This window comes from Drosophila subpulchrella, unplaced genomic scaffold (assembly GCF_014743375.2).
Source record: "Drosophila subpulchrella strain 33 F10 #4 breed RU33 unplaced genomic scaffold, RU_Dsub_v1.1 Primary Assembly Seq354, whole genome shotgun sequence".
Classification (NCBI taxonomy): Eukaryota; Metazoa; Arthropoda; class Insecta; order Diptera; family Drosophilidae; genus Drosophila; species Drosophila subpulchrella.
This window is the reverse complement of record NW_023665577.1, coordinates 4,206,040-4,233,707: the sequence shown is the minus strand read 5'-3', so window position 1 is coordinate 4,233,707 and position 27,668 is coordinate 4,206,040. Positions and strand designations below refer to the sequence as shown.

The window sequence follows — 27,668 nt, the reverse complement described above, 5'->3', positions numbered from 1 at the left end:
TTTTGGCCTCCACTCTTCATATTTCCGGTTTCTGTTTACGCGAAACTTTTACGCATTCGCCTTGAATGCTGATGGCGATCTTGAGCTCGGACATGAATGAAACGGGTTGGGATGGGTTCCATAACAGGATGTTTACCGCCAGTGGTCCAGCTGATGGGCAAGGACATGCGCCTGGAATTCCAGGAATCGCCATATGAATGGACAAAGTGTGTTTGAGAACGAGTTCTATCAATTCCGCGAACTAAAGCTGCAAACGCTTCCTACTTAGATCAGGGTCACAGGATATTCAATATTATGTTGTTTATTTTTGGGAATGGTTTGCTATTTATTTTATAGATTAGCTTGTCTTTATTAATATTTATTTACTTACATTATAATTATTTGAAAAATGTATATTGTTTTCTTAAAATTAACTAATCCTAACCTGCGAGCCCCACCGGAATTAGGAATCAGCCATCCCTTTGGTGCCTCTGTTTGCTCGCAGGACTTCCCACGCTAAACAACTTCCGTTCCATACCGTTTGCATAAGGATCCCCCCGCCAAGAACCGAAAGATATTCCCACAGATGAGATAGGCAGGAATACAAAGGCAAAGATTATGCAATGCACCTGATCCACCCTCGCATTCGGCGATCCTTGATTTGATCTGACCCTCTTTCATCTCGTTTTTAGCAAACAGGGTGCTCCGAAGGATCCCAGTCGCGTTTCCGTTCTCAGGCCCAAGAAAGATTTCCGATAAGTTTCGAATTCAATAACAAAGAGACAGCAACTGCTGCGGTTTCTCCATCGACTGCTGTTGCTGCTGCTTCCAATTAAGCGAAAGTCGAAGATTTCTGCATCTAACAACTGGCAAAGGATTACCTATCCAGCTGTTGTTTTGCAAAGTCCCGGGATCCCGAAATCCCGGCGCAAGAAAATTCACACGGAAGTGAAGTTCGCATCTTCAACTGGCGACACCTCCGCCATCAACCTGAAACAGTAAAAACATAAAACATAAAAATCTTAAAAACTCCTAAAAGAACAGGAGATTGAAAAGCAGCTGTTTTTGAGCTGCCTGGGAAGAGTTTTTGAGTCCTTCTCTCGATAGATATCCCGCAGGATCCTCTAGGCGATTCATACATGTACCTGCTGCTGAGAGTCTGTGGGAAGCGCACATGTTCGTCCTTCGTTTTTATCCTCACAAGAGGCCTCGATACTCGTTTTGGGGTTTCCAGTTCTCTGTTTTCCGATTTCCCGTTTGCGTTTTGCATGAAATCGAATTTTCGTTTCAAGGTTTCCTATTCGGTTCTGTTACATTTGCATCCTGTGTGGGAAAAATCGGATGGGAATTTTTCTTAGACAGCACCTGCTTGGGAAAAGTCTAGATATTTCTTCTGAAGTCTGATACAAAATAAATATGCCCAGTAATGTTACTAATTTGGAAGTTTAATATAATAATAATATAAGAAAATAAAGCTGTAAACATTTTCATTACCATAAAAACGTAAAAAAAGAGGATAAATTGCCGGTTTCAAATTGTTGTTTTATTACACAAACGTGGTTTACTTTCATTAATGCTTTCATATTATCAAGAGACCCACACATTATTGTCTTGTTTATTTTTTAAAACCTTTCCGATAACAAGTTCAGCAATTAAGCGACACATGCCACCGGAGGAATATCGGCAACAGGTTGCAATTGATTGTTACATCATCCATCTGAACTATAAACAGATCATGAGCGACACACGCTCCGCTCGATATGAGAAGCATGTTCCGCCTCCAGATCCTAAAAGACCCCCCTTCGAAGGTCCCCCTGCAGATCCCAGTGAGTGTCACAAGCCACGCGACTAATTTTCAAGTTTTTCAACCTTCGCACAGGGCCAAGAAAAAATGTTATATCTGCTGGCCTGGCCAAAAAGAAAAAAATGAAAAAATATGCATAAAACACGAGGGGATCGGGGGAAATGGAGGGGCGTACGAGGATCATCGGCAGAAGAGGCTGCAAAGTGAAAGATGTTGCCTGTCTGGTGGACCTGGCCAAGTACATGACCCCAATTTCTTTGTTGTTGCTGCCTTATTATTCAAACTGCACGGCGCCCTTCGACGGGTTAAGGGACCTGGGCCCGCCGGGGGGTTAAGGGGTAGGGTCCACGCAAAAAGGATGGATGATGTATGTTGCGCTTTCAATTTGGAGCAGCAGGACATCTGTTTTTCGGAGATGGAGCTCTCAGCTCTCGGTTACCTGCCGACCGCCAACCGGTTTACAGGTGCTAACTTGGCTCCAAAAGGCAGGGGGTTAAGTGGGGGCTCCAGGGGGTTAAACGTGGTCCGGCGATCGAGAGGCTGCCGTTTGGCTTTGCCCCACAGCCTGCAGGTTTTTCTTCTCACTGCTCCTTTTCATTTTATTATTTCGCCGTTGCCGTTGTTTGATCATAAATTTGTGTTTAATTTAAAAACTTTTCACTCTTCTCCGTGCTCGAAAACTCCCGGTGCGAGTACTTTACTGTCAAATTTATTGCGCGAAATATATTTTTTTTAAATATTGCAGTTACAGTTGGACGTCTATATAATGAATTGCTTATGGATTTTATTAACGTCTTGAGATGGGGGTACACTGCACTTAGGTCTTTAAAGGTGGACCTTTGTTCTTAAATTAGTCGTATTCCCTAAAGGTTACTAAAATATTGAATTATACGCACGTAACGTACATTTTTTAAAAATAAATATATATTTTATATGCAGGGAAATTAAGGTGTAATTAAGAAAAATTAGCTTTTCATAGTTTTGACTAAAAAAGATCCTTTTATTTTTAAAATTTTTATCTCGAACGATTTAGTCTAATATTTAGTACCTATACTTGTATATTGATATATTTGCTAAATTTTTGTTATAGTTAAAGAAGCTTTACTGTGCAAGGAGCCGTGGCGGACACTTGAAAGTCTGGCGGTAGAAATTTCGGGTCTGGGTCCGAATTTCCTTGTAAAATTGGGTGTTGACTTGATTGGTTTCGTTTTCTGAACCTGGACCTTCCTCCTGGTCTCATGCATATGCAAATGTCCCTTCGTTCGATGCAAATTAATGAAGACCGATTTTTATTGTACAAATTTCAACAACTTTATTTAGCGCGAAGAGAGTTCTGGCCATGTTATTTTAGCCCTTTGCGTTGTTGCCCCATTTATCAGCCGTTTTCAATGAAATGCTGTTATCAAGTGATTTACAATGTTTGAATAAAATTAATCTTGTTCTTTTAGGAAGGTGATTGGGCTAATTTTTAATGAAAGTTCGGATAAGAGACCACCAAGGATTCTTAAGATCTTTCTTGATGTGGTTTATGATTAAGACGAAAAACAAATGCATAAAAATAAAGGAAATGTATTAACCATTACTAAAGCGTCTTAGGTAATTTTGACACTAATTAAATGAAATATGAACTAGTTTATTAAAGTAATTTTTGCTTCTTATCCTATAGCTGTATTTTCAATGACTTAACAATAAAATAAATATCTTTAACTTAATGCAAACATATTCAGTAAAATGTTTTATAAATATAAATTTAGTCTATCTAATCATGATGATGAAATACAATTTTTCAGCAATAGCAACAATATATGTTGAAAATCCTGAATAGGCAGCAGTAAATCAACCTTTTCATATGCAAATGCTAGATATTATAAAGGGCGGCATAGAATCCTCTTCAGCAAAGTTCCTGCGGCCTATTTATGATTTTTGTTGAACAAATCAACCCCGCAATCTGAACCAAAGATTTTTAATATATAGAAAAGCGCGAAATTTAAAAGTTGTTTACTGCATTAACGGGTAGCAGAAGGTCGAGTCAATCGACGGTGGCAGAAATTTCCTAATTTTGGCCACGAAACCCGTTCCACAGAGCAGCTGCGCCACCAACTACGTAAGTCAGAGCGAGAGGCCCGCAGTCCATCTCCCTTCCCCAGAGAGGCGAGAGAGCCGACGGCGATGCGGAGAGAGCGCGAGAGCAGAAGTGCAGCGCGCTCGCCGTGCAACAGAGCGGGATGCAGCTAGTCGGCGGAGAGCAGAGAGCGCTGCGAGAGTGGTATATTTTAGTATATTCCACGGGCCGAGGTAAAACTGTAGGGGACTTGGATTTCGGTTTCGGAACTTAACGGCATTACGTTTTTCAACTCGGCCGCGCAAGTAACTCAAGAAAGGCAGCTCCCGAAGGCAGCTAGAGCTACTGAAAAACACAAGTCCCCGGTTCGCGACTAAAGCCATTCAGTGTGTGACGCGAACTGCCAATGCAATAATTTCCCCTTAAATAATTGCAGTTTTCCACGAATCTTGGCAGTTCTTGCTTAAAATTAATACAAGAAAAATTCAAATAGTGCCAGAACCAAGAATCAAAATAAATGATCTTTTAAGAGATAAATTACAAAGTGTGTTTCCGCCAAAAAATAAAGAAGAAAATCGCAAGAATCGCAGCACCGTTAGTTCCCTCTCTCGCTTTTCCCTTTTGCGCTTTTTTGCGTGAAAAGGAGAAGACACGCGAAAAAGCTTCAAATTCGCGACACTTAAAAATAAACACACTCGAGGAAATTGCAACAAAAAATGTGGCGCGTGCACGTGTAGCTTGCAACAACAACGGCTAAACAACGAAAATGCTTAAAGCGAATTGCAAAACCATGTGCGACAAGTAACCAAAAAATACACAACTTAAATACAATAAACAATTTGAGTAGTTGCCGCACACACACACACACCCAGCCCGTGGATTATTACACTAAAAGCGACACTCAATCCAAAAAACCAGCCACAAAAACATCAATAAACATGCATTGGATTAAATGTTTATTAACAGCATTCATTTGCTTCACAGTCATCGTGCAGGTGAGTTAAAGTCCAGGGAAAATAATCTATTTGGCACTTTTTCCTAGTTTTTAAATTTTTATTTTTCTGCGCACGCGTGCACTCACCGCTGAATTTTTGCAGCTGGCGTGTGGTCGTGTGTGTGTCCAAAAAGGAAGAAGCGATTAAAGCTTTAGGGTTGCCAGGTTGCTAAATACTTTACAAATTCCCTATCTTCAAAAGAAGCGTTCTTAAAACGATCCAAAAATAGCTATTTTTGGAACTCCTCTCTGCCCTTAAATTCGTTTTTCAAACGCTTGTAACTTGAGAACTTTTTGGGTAGAAACAGCTGAGCTGGTATTTTAAGCGGGTTGGCTTTTAGGGGTGGAAACTGTGGATCAGATCATATCACCCTTTTAGGAATGAACATATTTCAAAGATGGAAACTAGTTTGGAAAACAGGCGAGGCCGATGGCCAAACAGGTCCATCCCCAAAAAATTGTTGAATACTAAGACACAATGGAAAAATATTAAATATCAGTTGGTAAGGCTTTGGAAACAGTTCAGCATATCAAATAATATCAGGGGAACTAGTCTTAAAGAACTAAAGTAGTTTCTAAAGATTTTAGCCCTAAAATAAAATTATTATTCCCCTTTAGGTATAGATTTAGATTTAGCTTATTTTTCCCCGTGTAAGAACCGAGATAATCAAAGTCTGCCTCAACATCAAAATTTACCACCAACGGCGTATGCCTCTTGAACAGCAGCAAAAAATGATAAAACTGCTCGATTTCAATATGAGGCTGTGGTGCTACAAGCCGATGTTAAAAAGTTGATGATGCTGGGCAACATCTGCCGTTCTGGCTGTCATCTCCTCCTCTTTTCCCCCGCTTTGCATGCGCTTTTTACATGCGACTTTTTTCGGTTTACTTTACGCTCTGCGTAGGTCAACGCGACACATGCTCAGCTCCACTTGCTCCTCTCCTGCGCTTCTTTTCTGCCATGCTTTCATTGATCTTTAACGCCAGCATCCCCTGGTTACACGGATAAAAAGATCTACCTACTAATGATCTTAAAAAATATGTAAGAATATGTTGTATCTTCCATTTGTGATAGGTGATACATGGTATATGATTTCATGGTATATATTTAGATAAAATGAATGTAGTTCTAAAACATTGTGTTGTTTCGATCATTTTTCTTTTCAAGCAGTTTTATAGTTTTTAATGTTTTCTTCTAGATGGTATTACCCATTTATTCACCGTGCACATTGCATGTGCTCTCATCCTCCTCCACACTCCGCACTCCGCTTTATTTTCGCCCAACTTTGGCACGTTGCGTGCCTGAACTTCACTCTTCGACCAGCTTCTTTTTTCCATTCTCTTGTTTAGTCGCTAATTTTAACAACGTCCCAAAAAAGTGTCTCGACGCCAACCTCCTGGGGTCTTGAGACGGCTGCGACCAGCTGAAAATGTCCCCCCATATATAGGAACATCTGCCCCGAGTGGATCCCTAAGCTCTGACTCATTTCCCACTGGAACCAAAGGTGGAATAGTTTAATTTGCCATTTAAAATAATATTCCAGGCAATTAGCCAGCCATTAGCAATGCAATTTGATTCAATTTTCTCCCTATTCTATAATGTATTATTCTCACAATTTCAATTTCTCGACCCTTTCTCGTCCCATGCAGCGTTTAAATTTCAATTTAACTATCAAATAACCGTAGTCGCCTTGTCTTTGGGCTTTTTGCATTTATGCAATTTTCATATTAACATTGAGCGCCGAAGGAATGGAAATGAGTGACTGAATGAATGAATGAACGAGAAGACTGGGTCTCGTGGGGGAGCTCTCGTAGTCTTCTCGGCTCCACTCTTTCTTCGCATAACATAATTAATTGCAATTTAGAAGCCGAAGAGGAAGACGACTACTCCCACACAATGCTGATGATGATTCACTTGCGCTTGTAACTGTTTCCCAAGCCCGTTGTTAACGGTTGATTATGGAGATGAATTTAAATGATTAATAAACAACGTACAGTGTAGGGGCATCAAGGCAAACACCTGTAGGAAAGTCGAGGAAAAGTCGGGGAAAATTATAATAAAAATGCGTGCTTTCATACATTTTTATGTCCCCTTGTGTTATTTTTCCTTCTCTTCTTTTTTTCCACAACAACTGTCTGTCAGTCAAGGCAAGTTGACGTGGAAATGGCAAAATAAAAAAAGAAACGAAGAACTAACTAACTAGTCGCTTCAAGCCTGAGTGATCGCAGTAAAAATAGGAGTAGTGGCCAGCAAAAAGAAAGAGGAGAAGCAGAGACAAAGAACGGCTCAAGCAAAAGGTAAACAATGCAACGCACTATTTTCTAACACTTTAACAAGTGTCTGTCTCCCACCTGAGAGGTTGGCAGTTCCAGCTTTCAAGTTCCACCTGGGGAACCCCTCGTAGCCCCCCTTTTTTTACCTTTCAGGTGTAGTGGAGTTCAGAGTTGAAGGCAAAGGCAAATAAGAAGCGGAAAAACCTTCCCAAGTCTACATACATATGGCAAAGTTTTGAGCCAGATTGTGCAAGGTGTAACTGAATATTCTTGAAAGAATTCCAAGGAACTTGGGATATGAGCTTAGAATATCATTAAAATATGTTATATTAATTAAAAACATTAATTAAAAAAAAAGACACTTTAAAAAAGATTGTGCAAGGTGCAAGAAATTTTGAATGTGAGCTGGAAATATTATTATAATATTATCTGTTAGTGAAAAACACCATTATATTCGGTTAAAAAACAAACATTCTACAAGATGACTCTTAAAGTTTAAAACTTTTTGAAAAAAAGGTTTAGTTTTCTTTATTCCCTTGAGATCGTTATAATATCAACCACATATTTCGAGGGACCTTAAAACAGAGTGAGAAACCATAACCGAAATTGGTGTCAAATGCTGGACAAAACTATTGTGGTTTTAACGATTGCACTTTTTGTTTTGTTTTGCTTGTGCTTCCCACCATCTTTAGAGTGTGTGTGAGTGTTTGTTCGGTGTTATGCAAATTGATTTGCTTGTTGTTTTGTTTTCTGTGTACATGTTGTGTCAACCGCTGCACCTTTGTTTGTGTGCGCTTTTGTTGTTTGTCTCATTTTTGTTTTTAGTTTAGTTTAGTTTGGCTTTCCACCGGCCATGCCCCCACCGCCCGCGCACCTTTCTAACCTTCCTTCCGCTCAATGCTTTTTTTCTCCCCCTTTCTTTTATTGTTTTTTCTTTTATGAATTCAGACGCATCGTTTGGCTTGATTGTCTATTAATTCTTTTTGCCTGCTTCTTGTTCTTTTCTTTACTTTTTTCGCATATTTATGCTCTTCTTCAAAGCGCCGTTGAAAACAAGTTTTTGCTCGGGGAGAGCCGCTCTTCCTCTCTCTCTCTCTCTCTTTGGAGCAGCTGGCAGCTGCAGCTTGTAAGCTTACACACACACACCAGCAAACACGCGACTCCAATTCACTTTTAAGTCACGCTTTGCTCTTTTTGCGCTCAGCTGACAACAACAACTAGCTCCCTCTCTCTGTGCTAAACTGTTATAGCTTTGGGGCCTCTCTCTCTGGCTGGGCCTCTCTTTTGGCGATCTTTCAATATGGCTGCATGCACTGCTCTTCTTCACCTGGCGTTCATTCGCTTACACCTTTTAACTGCTGCTCTCTCGCTCTCCGGCCCGTCTCGCTCCGTCTCTTTCCCTCGTCTTAACCATCAATGTTGACCGGCAAAATCGTATGCCGTGGGAAACAATTCGGTTTTACTTGTACATTTTTTCATCGTTTTTCTCTGACGTCGACGTTGGCGTCGGCGTCGACGTCGCTGCCTGTTGCTGCTGCTTCTTTTATTTAAGTTTTTTTGTTGTGCTGTGTTGTGTTTTTTTCTTCGATGTGCTGCTCTTTTGCGTCCGTTTTGTTTTTGTTGGCTGCTTATTAATACATACACAGGAAAAAAAGTTACTTAATTGCCTTTATTATACGATTTTTTAATAGGTAGAATGTAATTGAATATTAAAAATTAAAAAAAGAATTAGATATTTTTAGCAGTTTATTTTACTACTAATATTGGAAATCCCTATAAAACATTAGATTTTCTTTCTGTTCATTTTCTTGCTTTACGCCCGCGTTCGTTGCCTAAGTCTTTCGTTTTGCCGCTTACATTCGTTTAATGCGCCCTCTCTTTCGCTCCAAATTCCCTCACAATTACAATTGGAAAAGCCTTTGAACAATGTTAGCGCCATCTTAAGCTCTAGTTTTCCGGCCGGGATTACGATTACACCTGCGATTCGACACAGCCTCTCTGGACCGCACTTCTGCTTAATTGAGCAATTAAACACCCGTGTTCCTACAGAGGCGCAGAGGAAAACCCACAAAACTTCCCAAGCCACATGTGGAGCACTCCGACTGTAAATAAAGAAGTGAGAAAGAGAGGGAAGGCGGCGACGACTCACTGCTGTGCTCATGTCTTGTTAACAATTAAATTGTCGTTTTAACAAGCTTCACTTGTTGTGGCTGAAATGTTAATTGCCGAACAGTTATAGAAAACGGAGCAATAACTCCGCAGTGCGCCTATTTTTGGGCATTGGTCGCTTGTCTCGCCCATTTATGGGCCCAGATGATGAAGTCATAATTAAGTTTTGAGTGCCAAGTCCGAAATGAGGTGTAATGGCAATTTCCCTTCGAATTTCCCACATGAGGAAGTTTTTAAAAAGACTGACTTTTTAATCGAGAAAACAAATAAAACCCAATCTTTAAGGGTATTTCCAGGTTTGCCAATTTATTTCACTGCAAATTAACAACTTCCCTACATGGTAATTATTGAAAAATCAATTAAAATCAACCAAACGACACTTTCGAACACATGCTTGACCCATTTAGCTAATTTCCCTCGCACCTCGCTCAGCGGCATCGAATTAATTGAGAAATTTATGAGACGACGGCTATCAAACAAATTTGCAAATCCAAATATGCAAATATTGTCGGCGCTTCAAAACGAAAGCCGAGCAGAAAGCCAAGCCAAGTGGAATTTATTGCAAACCGAATCGGACCGAAACGGACCGAAACTGAAGAAAACGACCGCTTGCTGAGCATTTGTCATGTGGCCGGGCTTTTTCGGTGCGGTTTTCGGATTCGGATTCAGTTTTGGTTCTCGCTTAATATTTCATAAGCCTGTTTTCGTTTTGTCCTTTGCATGGGTCTCGATGCTGCTGCTGCTAAAAATTCCTCTGCAATTTCAGTTTTTGTTCAAATACCATGCTGAAAGATTTATCGTCTTGTTGGGAGCTGCATTCTTTGTTCTCCGATGTTTGCCCCTTTTTTTGCTGTAGTTATTCTTGTTGTTTTTGGTGTGCCTTAATGAATTGCTTTTTAATTTGATTTGACTAATAAAATACCCCCTTGTCGCATCCGTTGCAGGTTCACAGTTCCGGCAGCTTTGAGTTGCGACTGAAGTACTTCAGCAACGATCACGGGCGGGACAACGAGGGCCGCTGCTGCAGCGGGGAGTCGGACGGGGCGACGGGCAAGTGCCTCGGCAGCTGCAAGACGCGGTTTCGCGTCTGCCTGAAGCACTACCAGGCCACCATCGACACCACCTCGCAGTGCACCTACGGGGACGTGGTCACGCCCATTCTCGGCGAGAACTCGGTCAACCTGACCGACGCCCAGCGCTTCCAGAACAAGGGCTTCACGAACCCCATCCAGTTCCCCTTCTCGTTCTCATGGCCGGTAAGTACTACAATATATCAAATAATAATAGATATAAAATATAATTTCATATAAGATACCTTATTTATAAAGAGAAATAGTAAGGGAAATAACTATAATACTTATAGATCTATGTAAGTTCTCCATATAACATATACTACCCTATAACTCTCAAAGAAACTTCAGATTTATTTTGATTGCCCCACAAAATGGCCATAAAATTAAGGGCTCAACAGAACACTTTTGGTTGTCACTGTGCCTGTAAATCGGCTGTGCCATCGGGCTTTTATATTTAGATTTGCCCTGCGACGACGCCAGTCACTCATTCAGTCAGTCAATAAAAATTTCCAAGTTGTCTTCTTTCGCCAGTCCGCGTAGTTTTTCGCCTGAAAACTTATTCGTGCGGCATCTTTGCTAATTTGTTTGGGCTTTTTATAGTAGCCCCTGATCTCGCTCCCGCGGGAGAAGAACTCCCCTGATGCCATTGCATTCGTATCGCTTATTTCCGCCGAGCGTCCTTGTCGAGGGTTGTTGGCAGTGGCGCACACGCCGCACCAAACATCTGTCGACTATTAAAAATGCGCTGAAAACGCGTGCGCGAACCGCACCACGGCGCACCACCACTATATCACCGTCACCACCATATTCAGGCACCACCACCAGGGATCCGATCTCATACTATAGTATACTATACGATACGATACGATGCGAGCGACAATTTCCAGATCGCTGGCACACAAGGTTATAACCCACCCTTGGGCTCCTGAAGTTGCCGTTACTTTTTGCCCTACGCTTTCCCGGTTTGACTTCTCGGGAGATATGCAGTTCTATGTTAGTATTATAATAATAATATTTCCCTATTTGAGGCAAACTTCCTTAACTTGATTTTCAAATAAAGTAAAAATTCCTTTTTTTCAACAGAAAGTCTTCGTAAACTAAAGTTTTTATAGCTTTTGTATAGTGGTGGTTTGAGTTCAGGGTTGTTCAGCGATCCAGAGAAGTCACCTTTTTGGTGATTTATTTTTTAGGACTGCTACCCCTTTTTTAATCCCTCTCTGAAGTGCACGTGTGCTCAATAAATTGCTGAAATTTTGAAATACCGCCACAGACGCTCTTCTTTATTCTGTTCAGCTCGACTGGCCAAGAAAAATATGTATATCGCGGTTGTGGCCCGGCTCGGCATGCCGTGCATTTCTTAATTATTATTACGACAAGAGGCTCTACATGCTGATGGGCATGGGTATGGGTCCACCCTAGAAACGGAGAAGTTACTCAAGCTTCAAAGTATTTATGCCAGTAGCAATAACTGGAGTTTGTAACGTATTTTTGTGTCAGTGCGCCCGCAGTTTTAAGGGGTGTTTTTACCTCTCTCCCCATATAGGCAATTCTCTATCTCGATCCCTCTTCCCGTGCATAGGTATATTTTGCTATTTCTCTTTGCGTAGACACTTTACTTCCTAATTGTTTAGAGCTGTGCGCATGTGCAGCGTCACTATTATTATCATTACACACATGTATGTAAGTATCTCAAGTGTGCAAAGTCATGGTCCGAAAAAGGGGGAGGAAAGTTGGGAGGGGGACTATTACCACCGGACCCAGGTAGCGAAAGATGTTTGGCACGTGAAATGTGTAAGCTGCATAAATTTTTAGCGGTTAAACTGCGGGCTGGCATAAATAAACAATTAGCGAACTGTGGGCTACCATAATTAAGTTAAAACGGGGAGTCTCGAAAAGCACGCGCCAAATTGTTGATCTCGGGACTAATTTAAATATAGTAAAAGAGAAGTTTCCCAGAAGTCTCTTTGGTCTTGGCTCTTGGGTAATCAATTTATTTTTAGTGGGACAAGAGATCTTTGTTTTGCTCTCTAAAATTAGTATTCTATTTGGGATTCTAACACATTCTAGACTTTATTTCGGTCTGTTTCCGCGCACTTTCAACTTCAAAATATTTCTAGGTCAAACTATAAATTTAATTATAGTATGACTCTGTCTGCAGCCGCTGCTGCATCAACTAATTTAATGTTGCACTTAATTAAAACAACGAAAGACGAGCCACGCATGCCCGACGACACGCCAGCAAAGATATGGCAACCGATGTTGCATGAAGGGTTGGGGTGGGGCGTAGCCACTCCCCCTTTTCCGCCCTCCACCCCAGCGACTAAAAATAGTCAAGCAATGGCAGGCAGCATTCATGCTCCTCTTGTTCGTATTGAACTTTGCTACTTTTGTACCCCGTCAGACGGTCTTGTCTTGTCTTGTGTCTTCTGTCTTGTGTCTTCTGTCTTCGGGCTGTGTCTTCGGAGAGTCAGTCCCCCTGTGGCTGTTGCTACGTGTCTGGCTACCACTCCTACTCCTGCCGCAGGGCACTTCACCCTATCCAGATCCCTATGCTGGGTGCTATATGCTATATGCTGGATATTGACGTTGATATACAGCACCGACGCACGCGATATTCGCTAAGCGGCCGCTGATGCATGTTGCCTCATTTATTTTTGGATCTCTGGCATACGCCAGTGCACGAGTGTTGTCTATAGGTACTCGCAATTTATATACTTAACTTAAGGTGGAATTTCCCGAGTTTCCCAATAAGAAACCCCTTAAATGTCCAGAAATATCAAATATAATAGATCAAGAATGATATATCAAAACTTCCCTTTGCATCAACTAAAAATCCCCGACATGTACAAATTTCCCATAATGGGTAATTTTATGCAGACGACCAGCAATCACGTAGCCACTATTGAAAATATGAATTCCTTTAAAATGTCAGAAATATCAAATTTAATAGATAAAGAATGCTATACAATAACTTCCCTTGGCACTAACTCAAAATCCCCGACTTGTAAAAATTTCCCACAATGGGAAATTTTATGCAGACGACCAGCAATCACGTAGCCACTGTTGAAAACTTTATTTCTCTGCACAATAAAACCAATAAACCATCGCAGCGCTTCATTTCATTTTAGCCATTCGTTTGTTATTACCTTTCCTGCTCATTTCCCATTGTGTGCCGCTGGTTAAAAGCTGATCATCTATGTCTGATTTGCTTCCTGTCGTGCCCATATAAATTTTACGTTCATAGAAGAGATCCGCGAAAAGTGCAATTTCAATGTCTGACTCTGTTGTGACAAACACCAAATGGCAATGCAATCGTTATGCAATCAATCGGCAACGGTGGCTTATCAACCAAATTAATTCTACATCTCCGGTTGTCCCGGGCCCACGCAAAATCGAAAGTTGGTCGAAAAATTAGTCATTTACATGCGAATTGAAACTCGGAGTTTGGAGCTCCGTAGCTCCGTAGCTCTACGCAATCAAAAAAAAAAACACGCCCATGGAAAACATCGAAAAGAGCTGCAGTAGACACCTCTGCAAAAGTTTCCATCGGCTGGTTTTCGCTTTGCTTCGGTTCGAGATTCGGAATCGGATTTTGTGTCATCTCTGCCGGTTTTTCCAGCAGCGCTGCATTCGAAATCAAGTGTGAATTGAGGGCGCTGCCTGCCGGTTGCATTCGAAGTTGGTTGCATACTGCCGATTTGCATTTGAAATGCATTCGCATTGCATTAGATTCGGTGGCCTGGGGGGATTTTGGGGCTTGTGTGGGCGGCCAACTTGCTTAGCCGCCTGTCATAATCTCTTTATAATGAGTGCTCACTGTGGGGGCGATGGCGGAGCTTCCCATTAGCTTGGAATTAGTTATGGACTGTTTGAATTGATAAGTTTGTACATATAGTATTAGTGCCTGTCATTTCCCGTTTAGATGTGAACTTTCTTTAACCATTTCCTTTTCTCTTTCCGATTTACAGGGCACCTTCTCGCTGATCGTCGAGGCCTGGCATGATACGAATAACAGCGGCAATGCGCGCACCAACAGTAAGTAAAAATAATATATACCTATTTTTTAGGCCATGAAATTACTTCCTTGAAACATGGCCAAAAGTTATGAGCTCATCATCCTGCTTCCTGTGATCGAAAGCTGTCAAAAAAGAGCTGCCAGCGATCGCACAACCTGCAATTTGATACCTCTGCCAGGCAAGCTCTAGCTTTTGCTCCTCTTTTCGCTCAGTGTAAGATTTCCGGGGTATTGAGTGGTTTTAAATAACCAACAACACACACACTCATGAGGGCCAGACTTTGTCGCCTTTTGTTGTCTGCCTGTTTGGAACGGAAGTGTGCTCGAAGTTGAGGTTTGCCCATCCCTCTCATTTGCTTAAAATGCAATTAAGCCCCCGAGCTCACGAACTAAACGCTGTGTGCTAGTCCAAGGCAATTGCGATTGTCTCTGGATCGAGAACCAAGATCATCGCCGAGATCGTGTGTAATCCATCTTGGAAACAATGCTACATGAATCTCTGTGTAGTAACTGATTGTCTTTCAGCGATAAGGACCACACAAGGATCTCTAGGCAGCGCGAAGAAATCCTTGACAAAGCGAACCCGATTTTTCTTTCTTCAGGAGAAAAAAGAATTCCTCAGTTTGGATTTTTAAAAACACTTTTTTGTGGCTGATTTTCCCACACAATTTGATGAAAGAGCGGAGGAGAAGCTACCTGCTTGGGCTTAGCTACCTGCACTTTCTTTTGGCTCGGGATTTATGGAGTTTTCATAGGAATTACTAGCATGTTGTTCGCTTTGTTTTTCGTCTCGCCCTTTTCTCTGGCCCTTTTTAGATTTTTCTATATTTAGCTTGGCCTATTCCTTGAAGGAATTTTAATTGTTTTGCTGGGAGCTCCTTAACCGATTTTCACTTGACGTCCCGCTGTGCCGGGCTGCAAGGCTAATTTCCGAGGCGGTCCCAGGCTAATAGATCTTTATCGGTACCACTCCTCCTCCTCCTCCTCGACTCCCCAACTCCCCCAGCAATTGCAATTTCAATTTCTGCACACCGAGATTTCCTAGTCTCGCCGCCTGTCAAGGATTAATTTCATTATTTAAAAGTATGCAACATAGTTTTTTCCTCCTTTTTCTTTTCGCTGCGCTGAATGACGATCTCCCGCATACTTGGACTTGCATAGCAAGTTTGCCAACGAGTTTAGCTCTTTTTTGTTATATTCATTTAACATAAATTACATAAAGCAGGGGGAAGGGGTTCGGCGGGAGGTGCAACGCACATGGCGACCTTTTCGCCAGGTTTTCGCCCAAAGCCTGAGGCCAGCAAAACGGCCAACAGCCAAAGGAACCGGACCTGCTGGGCAAAAAGAATCTGAATCCCAGTTCGAAGGCAAAAGGCACTGTGAAAAACTCAAGTTTTACCATGACATTAGCATATTAAGGAGGTCTTTGGGGGTTCGGCGTTTAATTTTGGGATAGAAACTTGATTTTAGATGAAGAACTAGAACTACAATTTTCAGATCAATAACTAGTGATTTTCATAATTTTTTGACCCTTTTCGCACTGTGTAGAAGGCATTGCAAGGTGATTCTCTGGCTCTCGAGATTCTCCGGTCCCTGGCGGTCGGCCTCTTCGGTTTCCTCACCTATCCCTACCTACCAATTAATCTCTGCCAATGCCAAAGTTGTTAGTTGCACGTTGTTGGGGTGCTCCGCTGCTCTCCTGGTTCGATGTTGTTAAAATGCTTATCTTTTAATTTTAACTCATTGGATCAAGAAGCGGCAGCCCGGCAACAAGAGCCCAACTTCTCTTTTTTTCGACTTGGCTTCCTTCGATCTCGGCTGTCTTTCTGTCTTTTTGGTCCGTCTGTCTGCCACAAAACTTGTCGTTGTTGTTTTCGTTTTTGTTGTCCTCGTCGTGTGTCTTGATAAAATGGTATTTTCGAAAAAATTCCTCAAGTCCAAGTCAGCGATACTTGGGGAGGCGGATGCTGAAAATAAAAAATAAGATGGGGCATGCGGTTTGGGGGTATGGATCGGATCGGATCGGGAGTCAGAGTCAAGTTTGGATTTCTTGTTGCAAATTTGTTGCACACAAATTTCACTCATTTGTTGACAAAGCGATGGAGTATATTTACCAGTCAAATAGGATAGATGTTTGTCTAATTACCTCTCTAGAGAAATTCCCACAAAAATCTGAACATTTCCGCGATCGTCAGTCACTTTTTCCCAGCCAAAGTTGCGAAAGTTGTCACACGCCGCGTTTCCACAGATAATTATGAAAATGCAGCTTTGCGTAAATATTTTCACAAAATTTGCCTGATATATTTTATTGCACGTTTTTCTTTTTCGCAAACTGGCCAAACTGGCCAGAAATTGTGCGTCTCTTGCCGGCTTGTCTAATAACCTGTCATGCCACAAATCCTATGGGCTTTATCGTGTGTGTGCCTCGTTGTTGCAAATGTAAATAAAACCACAAAGTACAATTCAATTTTTTTGTTTTTGGGAATGCTGTTGGCTGGTGCGATTTTTGCATTGAATGCTTTTCCATGTTGTCGGCCCCGTTCGTCGGCAGGTGAAGCACACGGGTTTTTGGCCAAAAAATGCAATTGCCAACAGCTCTAGTAGTGGCTCGAGCAACTGGCTAAGAATTCTTGTTGCCGCATTTGAGTTGTGCATATTTTTGGTAATTAATTAGTGAGTTTTTGGAGTTGCCGAATTTTTTATTTAATATTTTTATTGGCCAACCAGTTGGGCCGCTTGTCAATGGACAAGCTCCATAGCTCCATATGTGTGCCTGTTGTAATATATAGCTTTGACAATATGCTTTGATATATTTGGGCAGATATTTTTGTGGGTTGCCCAATGGTGGGGAAAAGTGAACTGCATTCCTCTACATGGCTCTGCTCTTAATTTCACTTTCACTGCTCTAATTTTTCAGGCGATATTTAAATGGGGGTCTCCTCTGTTTTGTTTTGTTCTTGAGTGCTCTTAGTTGAAAATACAACAAATTCCAGAGAGATATGTGTAGGATTTTCAAACAGAAAACTTGACTCTGGCTTAGCTTTAGCTTTGGCTTTAACTTTAGCTTTAGCAATTCGAATAGTCATGCACCTGCAATTTACTTTATAGACCATGGCATAATGTGGCTGCACATGTATCTGTATCTGCATCGGTGCCAGAGTATCTGCATCTGTGTAGCACCGAGCCTGTAGATATGCGACGCACACAAACGAGTTGCCAGCCATCCCAAAGTCGAGACCGGTCGGCGAACAGCTGAAAAATGCCTCGACGAGCTTGGCTGGCGGTCTGCCTGCTGCCTTCTTTTATTTTTTCTTTACTTATTTTTTTGTTGTATTTTGTATTTTGTGCTGTATTTTAGCCATGCCCCGTGTCTGTCTGCCAGTTTGCCTCTCTCATCGCCAAATACCAAGTAGTACTCCGTACTCCGTACTCAGTACCCTTACCAAACTGCATACCTCGGCTTGAGCACTTGACTCTGTGACAAGCAATTGCATTTCGGGGTTTTCAAGTTGCTTCGTTTCGCCTCGCTTTGTTTCGTTCGATTTCGATTTTTGGTTTTCCATTTTCCATTTCCATTTCCCATTTGCTGCATTCCAAACAGAGGTTTTTCTATATTATTTTCTGGTATTGCCCCGAGCGCCATCTCATCGGATCATCTTTAACCCAATTAATCTTCATTAGTCTATCGCCGAACTCGACTTGTTCTCACACACTTATCATGGTCTCAATCTCTCTTCCCCTCTCCACTTGCAGATCTCCTCATCCAGCGACTTTTGGTGCAGCAGGTACTGGAGGTGTCCTCCGAGTGGAAGACGAACAAGTCGGAGTCGCAGTACACCTCGCTGGAGTACGATTTCCGTGTCACCTGCGATGCCAACTACTACGGATCCGGCTGTGCCAAGTTCTGCCGTCCCCGAGACGATTCGTTTGGACACTCCACCTGCTCGGAGACGGGCGAAATTATCTGTTTGACCGGATGGCAGGGCGATTACTGTCACATACGTAAGTAGAAAATGATACTATGTGGGAGGGGATCTATTCCAAAAGGTTAAAGGGTGTTCTTAAAGAATATACAGTTCTACTAGGAGTTAGAAATGGACCATATTAACTTAAATAGACCCAAATTAATGTGATATTATATGATATATGTATGGTATAATATTATATGAAACATGGTATGATAAGATATGAAATATGATATGATATAATAAATGTATGATATATCATATTTATACCAAGGAGATTTCTATTATTTCGTGATTTGTTGAAACATTCACCAAAGCTTAACCCCAAGATACACTCATTTGGCATCTCAGCCTTAGATATCCACACGGATCAATAGCCTTTGTGACCCCTCCACGCATTCTTTACGCCGAAAACACTTGGCCCGTTCTGTTTGTTGTTGCTTCTGCTGATCTCCAGCGCCTCAAGTGGCTCAAAACTTAAGTTTCCTTCTTCTTTTTTTTGCCTGCCAGCTCTCATTATTATTGAAAATCACTTGCTTGTCAAATCAAATGAGATGATTGTACACAATGCCCAAAAACAGACTGACAGAGCTGCTGCCCCAAACGAATTAAAGTATAATTATTTTCGAATGCGTACGGCAATGAGTTGACAAAAAATGAAACTAAAAATTTGAATACCACAAATGGCCATCAAGTGGGGGGAGGGGGGAAAGAAATCAAAGTCAAACAAATAAATTAAAAATCAATGAAGTTCGGGAAACGAAAAACCAAATGCATGGAGATGTGGGGAAAAGTCATTTGTCATTGGAAGAACAAAACGTCTAACGAACTGCCGAGAGCAGAAATTCGGGCAGCCCTTTGTAGTTGGTTGGTAGTCGATCGTTGTTCGGCTACCTCCGCTTTACCAACATTTTAAACTGTGAATCAGAGCAGACACACACCATATACCATTCCATACCATACCATAGCCATGATGATGATGATGATGATGAGGAGCAGGGCATACAAAAATCTTCCCACGCCAAGTGCAAGGGCCCGGGTTTTTGGACCAAAAAGGTGTGGTGCCGGTGTATCTGTATCTGTATCGGTGGTGGTGTGTACCTGTATCTGTGTCTGCGTAAGGGGTCCACTCGCACAGATACAGATACAGATGATGATCAGGGTTTCGGTTTGGGTTTGAGTTTGGATGTCTGCATGCCGAGCATTTCTGAGGACCCGAGAAGAGTCGACCCAAGAACAAACTTCCTTTAGGGCTGTTGTGGCAACGTCTGATTACACCTTAAATGTCGTAGTCTCCTGAAGACGACGAGCTTCTTCTTCGGTTCGGTTCGATTCTTCTCGTCTCTGTGTTTCTTGTTGTATTTTTTTTGTTCGTTGTTGTTTCTTCTGCTGCCTCTTTTTTCGGGGCAGATAATTTTTGTGACCTGCTGCCGGTTTAGCAAGTTGCCAGCGGAAGAGGCAGCTGCTCCTGCCTGCTATATTTTATTTTCAACTTAAATGCGCAGAAATGAGCTTAAATTAAGGCACACACACATGTGCGAAAATTATTTTCCAGCAGCAGGAGCAGCAAATAAAAAGCCCAAACGTGCAGGCTGCAAAAACAAAACAACAACCGAAACGCTGAGTAAATTGGCCCAAAAGGTTTTTGTTCTTCCCTTTTTTTTTTGGACAAGAGTGCGTATGCGTATATGAATGAAGTTAATTTTTTAAGGAAATTAGCTATTTTGACTAAGGTTCATGAATGACGACAGGGGCAGATGGTCAGTGGGTGCTAAAAAAGATGCATCTGCGAGATGAAAGAACCCCGTTGGCCAAAAGTGAAAGCAAGCGGAAGAACCGCACATATCCATATATCATTCGATTAGCGAGGATTATCTCTGCCCCAAGGCGTGTGAACTTCTTTTTCACTTTCAGGAAAATCTATTTCAAGCCAGCCTGCCATCGTCCGCAGGCGATTGGTAATAAAAATCATTGCCAATTGCCAATATTACGCTTTTTCTCTACTATATATATTAAAAGGGGGCAGAGCAGGCGGCCCCCTTCGGTTGAGAACACGTTTTTGTGATTTTCTAGCAATTTTCCTGCTGCCGTCGCCGCCGCTGCCGCTTCTGAATGAAACTCACTCGGTTTAAAGAGGAGCATCATCATCTTCGGCAGCGGCGGTGGCGGCGGCTCCTTCCACGTTCTGGGCTCCTTTTGGCATTGCCTTTTTTAGTTTTGTTCACGACTTTACCCCTTCTCTAGGCCCTTGTGGCAACTCCCCAACTTCCTGCTGCTTCTCTCGCCGGCCGAAACATGTTTGCCACATTCTTCGGAGAGATCCCAACTCCATCCAGCCAGCCATCCAGCCCAGCTTCCAATCGAAGTTTTCGTCGAACCTTTTGAGCTTGGGAATCTGTTTTCTGTTTTGGGCCACGGCCTCCGCCTCAGCTGCTCAGGCTCTTAGGCTCAAGCTGCTTCTTCTCCTGGCCATGGGATTATTTCATTTTGTGTGTTTCCTTTTTGGCCTTAGAAACAAGTTATTCCTGCTTGGCTTAAAACTTAAAGCACTCACACAGTGCCGAACGCCGAATGCTGAATGCCGAACTCGGAGAGTTTGAGAGCCACTGGCCATGATTCATTTTTTATAGTTTTTTGGTTTTTTTTTTTGTATTTTTTCTAGTCTGTGCTAAAACGTTTTAAACGTTTTCCTATTGTTTAGCAAGCGGCTTTTGTTTTATTTCCCAGAGACATCTTTTTTGGTTTTTTTTCATTGCCAGACGCGTGAAAAAGAAAGTTTTTTCGGCACTTCTGCCTCGAAATTGCCTCAATTTGATGGATCTCGATGTCTGTGAGTGGGTTGAGCAGCTCGTCGAGTGGGTGTCCCCCGGGTTTATGTTTTTGTCTTTTTGTCCGGACAGGTGGGGAGTCCATTTCATAGCCATTTAAGTCGCTTTTTGGGAAAGTGTTTTACCCGTATTGTTTACATTTCAATTAATTTATATTTAAATTTTCCCTCTTCTTTTTTATTTGCAGCCAAATGCGCCAAAGGCTGTGAGCATGGACACTGCGAGAAACCCAATCAATGCGTGTAAGTATTTAATTTGATTGTATTTCTTTGATTAGGCCTTTGTGAACCAATGTTGGGCATATCTGTAACAGCAGGCTCATTTAGTTTAATTTATTAAAATATTTACATTTTTAAAAGCATCATATAAAACATCATCCCAAGTTTAAAAGAAAATGCATTCAATTAGCCAACTTCTGTTGCCAACTGCGCCTAACGGGTTACTTTGCCTTCAATTTAATGATGATTCTTGTCCTCCTTGTGTTTGCACGTTTTATTTGTTTGTCTTTGGTTGTTTGCTTTTTTGCCTTTGTATTTTACCTGCCCATCAGTAAAAAAACGGCAGGAAAAACAGCAACAACTATCATGATGGGGCACACCTTTTCAATGTAATGCTGAATGTTTGACTGCTACCGTGAGCTTTGCGAAAAGGGCAGAAAACACTTTGCTGCTCTTTTATTTTATTTTTATTATTTTTTGTTTTTCTTTTTTTTGCTTGGATTTTAATGCACGTTTTTAATTCGCTCGTTTGTTCGTTCGGCGACCGCAGAAATTCTTTCGGTTCGGCGCGATGTCATTTGATTTGGCCAGGGTTTTGCATTACAATTTTGAGGCGAAGTAAAAGCCAAGGCGGCCAAATTGAAATACAAGTACCGAAGTTTTCCCACATTTTTGCCCATCAAGGTGTAAGCGTACACTTTTGACGACGCTGGCAAATATTTTCAGATATTTGCAGCATACAATTTCAACAAAAAACAGCTGCACGAGAATCTAAAGTTCAATATGGCTAGACTTTATGTTTTTTCCATAACCATATGTTTATTTTCTAATACTATTTCGTGAAAATATTACCTTTTTCTTGGAATTACTTGTGCGCCGATGTTGCCACACTAACGGCGATCTGCTGAATTGATTTTCAAAAGCCGAGAGTAGAGGATGTTGCTCATTATTTATGCATTATGTTGGCCAATAAACATCTCTCACTGCCAGGCGGAAATCAAACATTTTGTGGTCCGCCGATAATTGTGCCAAATAAAAAAGAGCACCAAAATCAACACATCATTGTGCGGAGTGGATTGGAGTGGAGTAAGTGATTGGTGGAACCGTTTTGTGAATCGAATTGTTAGCTGGAAACCGCAGATACGCCCGGGTATGCGTGCCACTTAGCCAGCTTGTTTGATGGTGGGAATATTTTAATAATTCTAAGCGCATACAGCACACATTTGCTAGTTGGCAACGCGACGGTTGCTTTTTTGACATTTCTTTGTGTACACACTGGCTGACGCATATCAATTACTACTTGTCTCCCAGTCTGTCTGTGTGTCTGTTACTTGTCTTTCGTACTCCACCGCCTCAGCCGCCCACTCCGCCCCCTCTTTCAACAGGTTAGCTGTCTCGGTTTGAATTATTAACTATTGAAATCTTTGTGGGTGAAGGCTTTTTTCGCCATACAGTTGGCCACACTTGCATCTGGCAATGCGTGCATGTGCGTGCGTGCTTGCTTTATTTGTTGCATAGGAAACACTTTTTTTTGGCTCGAAATCAATTTATGATCGTGAGAAATGCAACAATTTTGTTGCCCTCTCTCTCTCTCGCTTTTTCTTCTTCACTTTCAAGTGTGCGGATATGACTTCTTGCAGAGACATTCGTTTTATTTCAATTGCGAACGAGACTTTTTCAAGTTGACAAGCCATCTTCCTTTCCCCGTCTCTCTTTGTCTTCATTGCTCTTTTCTTGCCCATCTTTTGCCCCTCTTTTTGGACTGCAATCAAGCGTGGCATGCAAACAAGTGTATGTGGGGGAGGGAGCGGGATGCAGGGATGCGTGGAACAGGTGATGGAGCACCAGCCTTCCGTCCTCCTCACTCGCATTTAAAAGTCAAAAGTAAACCAGCGCTCGCGGCGCTTCAATAAACAGAGTCAAAGATCTTTAAGTGTATTTGCCGATTTCTTTTAGCGTGTTGAAAAAGAAACGAAAAGAGCGGTACTTAACGTTATGGGATGTGTTTTGCGAAAGAATAAGTTTCAACTGCAGTTGTAGAACCCAAAAAAAGAAATATAAACAGAAAACTCATACATAAGCATGGTCACATTTGCCCTTCCACCGTTGTTTCATTCACACATCATCCTACGGTCACACTAACCACCCCCATTTCTCCTTTTATCTCTTTTTACAGTTGTCAACTGGGTTGGAAGGGAGCTTTGTGCAACGAGTGTGTTCTGGAACCAAACTGCATCCATGGCACCTGCAACAAACCCTGGACTTGCATCTGCAACGAGGGATGGGGTGGCCTGTACTGCAACCAGGATCTGAACTACTGCACCAACCACCGACCCTGCAAGAATGGCGGAACCTGCTTCAATACCGGCGAAGGATTGTACACCTGCAAGTGCGCTCCCGGCTTCAGTGGCGATGATTGCGAAACTGAGATTTACTCCTGCGATGCCGATGTCAATCCCTGCCAGAATGGCGGTACCTGCATCGATGAACCACCCACGAAAACGGGCTACAAGTGCCATTGTCCCAGCGGCTGGAGTGGAAAGATGTGCGAGGAGAAAGTGCTCACCTGTACGGATAAGCCATGCCATCAGGGCATCTGCCGCAACGTTCGTCCCGGTTTGGGCAGCAAAGGTCAGGGCTACCAGTGCGAGTGCCCCATCGGCTACAGTGGACCCACCTGCGAACTCCAGCTGGACAACTGCAGCCCGAATCCCTGCATAAACGGAGGAAGCTGTCAGCCCAACGGAAGGTGTATTTGCCCAGCCGGATTCTCGGGATCGAAGTGCGAGACGAACATTGACGACTGCCTGGGTCACCAGTGCGAAAATGGAGGCACCTGCATAGATCAGATTAATCAATATCGCTGCCAATGTGTTCCCGGATTCCATGGCACTCACTGCGGCAGCAAAGTGGACTTGTGCCTCATCAGACCGTGTGCCAATGGAGGAACCTGCTTGAATCTCAACAACGACTATCAGTGCACCTGTCGGGCGGGATTCACAGGCAAGGATTGCTCCGTGGACATCGATGAGTGCAGCAGTACACCATGTCATAATGGAGGCACCTGCATGAACCGTGTCAACTCCTTCGAATGCGTCTGCGCCAATGGCTTTAGGGGCAAGCAATGCGATGAGGAGTCCTATGCTTCGGTGACCTTCGATGCCCATCAATATGGAGCCACCACGCAGGCCGATGGTCTGACCAATGCCCAGGTGGTGCTCATAGCTGTCTTCTCGGTGGCGATGCCTTTGGTGGCAGTGATTGCGGCCTGTGTGGTGTTCTGCATGAAGCGGAAGCGTAAGCGTGCCCAGGAAAAGGACGATGCGGAGGCCAGGAAGCAGAACGAACAGAATGCGGTGGCCACCATGCATCACAATGGCAGTGCTGTGGGCGTGGCATTGGCTTCGGCCTCTCTGGGCGGCAAAACCGGCAGCAACAGCGGACTCACCTTCGATGGCGGCAACCCGAACATAATCAAAAACACCTGGGACAAGTCGGTCAACAACATTTGCGCCTCAGCAGCAGCGGCAGCGGCGGCGGCAGCAGCGGCGGACGAGTGTCTCATGTACGGCGGATATGTGGCCTCGGTGGCGGATAACAACAATGCCAACTCAGACTTTTGTGTGGCTCCGCTGCAGCGAGCCAAGTCGCAGAAGCAACTGAACACCGATCCCACGCTCATGCACCGCGGCTCACCGGCAGGCAGCTCCTCCAAGGGAGCGTCAGGAGGAGCACCGGGTGCGGTGGAGGGCAAGAGGATCTCCGTCCTCGGCGAGGGATCCTACTGCAGCCAGCGCTGGCCTTCGTTGGCGGCGGCGGGCGTGGCGGGAGCCTGCTCATCTCAACTTATGGCCGCCGCCTCGGCAGCGGGCAGCGGAGCGGGGACGGCGCAACAGCAGCGGTCCGTGGTCTGCGGCACTCCGCATATGTAACTCCAAAAATCCGTTTGGGTTCCTGGGAAATCCGGAGAAATCCGCATGGAGGAGCTAACAGCACACACACAAAGAAAAGACTGGGTTGGGTTCGAAATGTGAGAGAGACGCCAAAATGTTGTTGTTGATTGAAGCAGCTTAGTCGTCACGAAAAATTGAAAAATCTGTAACAGGCATAACTCGTAAACTCCCTTAAATTTTTTTATAGTAATTAGCAAAGCTGTCCCGTAGCCATTTCGATCGTTTAAGATATCATTGTTTCCAGCTGGAACATTTTTTTATAGATTTTATAAAATGCAATCCTAGGAATTATTAAATTGAAAACTATACATTTTGAGCCTAAATTTTAAAATATTGAAAATTAGTAAAGCATACGAGAAGCACTCGATCGACACAGCTAACGGGGAACAGTTTTTGCACCCTTGATTAATCCAATGGACTGACCTAAGCCTAAAGTTGTATACCATAAAGTCAACCTTTCAAAATTCAAAACCCTTTGTTTTTGACACCCCCGTAGCCCTCAAAAGAAAAATTACTTGACCAATTGCTTGCTAGAATTTAGACCAAGACCAAGAACCACTGGACGACAGAGTCGAAGAGACGACTCTCCACACGTTTTGACGTTTTGCATGTTACTGAAAAATCTGCTTCAATTTAATCTATTTTTTCACTTAGTTCAGTTTAAATTGTAAATATTAATGGTAGCCGTAGCCTACGCGTAAATGTATACTAATGATAAAACGATTGAAAAGAAACCTCCTCATTGACGCCGCCCGAATCGGGGCTGCTTTTCTATGCAAGGCAGTCGGTCGAATCGGGCGATTGTATATAGTATTCATAGGTCACATCGATATACGACATGGATAAGAGAAAAAGATGAAAAGCCACACAAAAAAACTACATAAATTGACACTATCTCGACTATTTAGTTTCTAACTATGTATATGTAAATGTAGCGAACGAAGAGAAAACTAAACTTAAATCGACTCTAGCTTAATGTTAATTTAAAGACCCCACACAAACAAACAAACAAACAAACATGCGAAGACAAGCAAAACATTTAGTGATTCTATTTTAAGTACTTCTAATATACCTACCCTACCAACCAATTATTTTTTTTCGATTTTTAAACTTATTATTTTAATCTTTATTTTTTATACTTGTCCATCTATATTATTTTTTGGCCTATTCCGATTTGGAGCATTTATCAGCGATGAAGTCAATAATATTTGTAGTTAGCGCCTAACTGTAAACGAAATGTATTGAATTTATAAATTGTAAGTCGAAAAGCAAACAAATTTCATGGAAACTCGAACACTGAATTGGAACAAAGAAAATAGAAACAAAAACGATAAGCAAAAAGTGAATGAAATATACAAACAATTTATACAAACACAAACAAATGAAAATTCGTGTTTTTTCAAAGTCTCCAAATAGTCTTATTATTATTATTTTTTGTTATCAACGCAAAAAAGGTTTATACAATTTAATTTTGATCTCAAAACCGAAGACAACCAGACAATGTGCAGCACGAAAGACGCAAAAACTGTTTGCGAAATTCCAAAACGTCAAAATTAAATCAACAAAACTACAGTTAAATTGCAAATGGTTCCTCGTTAGTGTAAAGAAATGAAAACTAGTTGTAAAAGTGCTAGAAATAAACTGTGCAGCAACTTATCTGATAAATCCTACACAGTATATATATTTTTATACGTTTGCTAACGCAGCTCTCTCATCCAATTTTGTACATAAAGTTCTCCGATCCTGTTAACTGCGCTCATATGGGATATACGCTTTTACAGCCTATAGCCACACACATATATTTTTTATAAATATCTAATTTTTAAATAGTCGTTTTTAGTAATTTATATTTTTATTGCAAATGAAAAACCGAAAAAGAAAACAAAAAAATTAGAGAAACACTCGAGAGAAAATTGTAAAAAGTTGATAAGACCTTAAACAAACAAATATTTATACCAGAAGAAAACAAAAATGAAAAACCCATAAAAATAGTAGTTACTTGCATACAATTGTAATTTAGTGTTGTACTTACGATTTAGTCTAAACAATTTTATGAAATTTTTTAGTAATTAAAAAAATGAATTAAAAAAAAGGAAGCAAACAAAAAAGCCACAAAAAAACGAACAAACAAAAAATGCAAAGAAAAAAATATGAAAAAAAACAATAAAAAATTTTTATGAATGAATTATAAACACAAATGTTTTCTTATTTGAAAAGAGATTTGGGAACGGGTGTTGGAAGGGACTTAAATGTTTTCTGAGTAATTAGTTCATGAAAATATTTCCACGACATCATCTCACAACTGATCCTAGACATTTTAGTGTGCAGAATAAT

At 42.0% G+C, this 27,668-nt stretch overlaps 1 protein-coding gene across 1 annotated transcript; it reads left to right on the top strand.

Annotated features, from left to right (window-relative positions):
• The first annotated feature begins 4,136 nt into the window (after positions 1–4,136).
• On the top strand, positions 4,137–27,453 carry LOC119560091 (neurogenic locus protein delta). Its single transcript, XM_037873410.1, has 6 exons — positions 4,137–4,840; positions 10,227–10,538; positions 14,324–14,390; positions 18,124–18,372; positions 21,351–21,405; positions 23,558–27,453. The coding sequence occupies exons 1-6, from the start codon at positions 4,784–4,786 to the stop codon at positions 25,311–25,313; spliced, it is 2,496 nt and encodes an 831-aa protein (XP_037729338.1). The 5' UTR covers positions 4,137–4,783; the 3' UTR covers positions 25,314–27,453.
• The last annotated feature ends 215 nt before the right edge of the window (positions 27,454–27,668 follow it).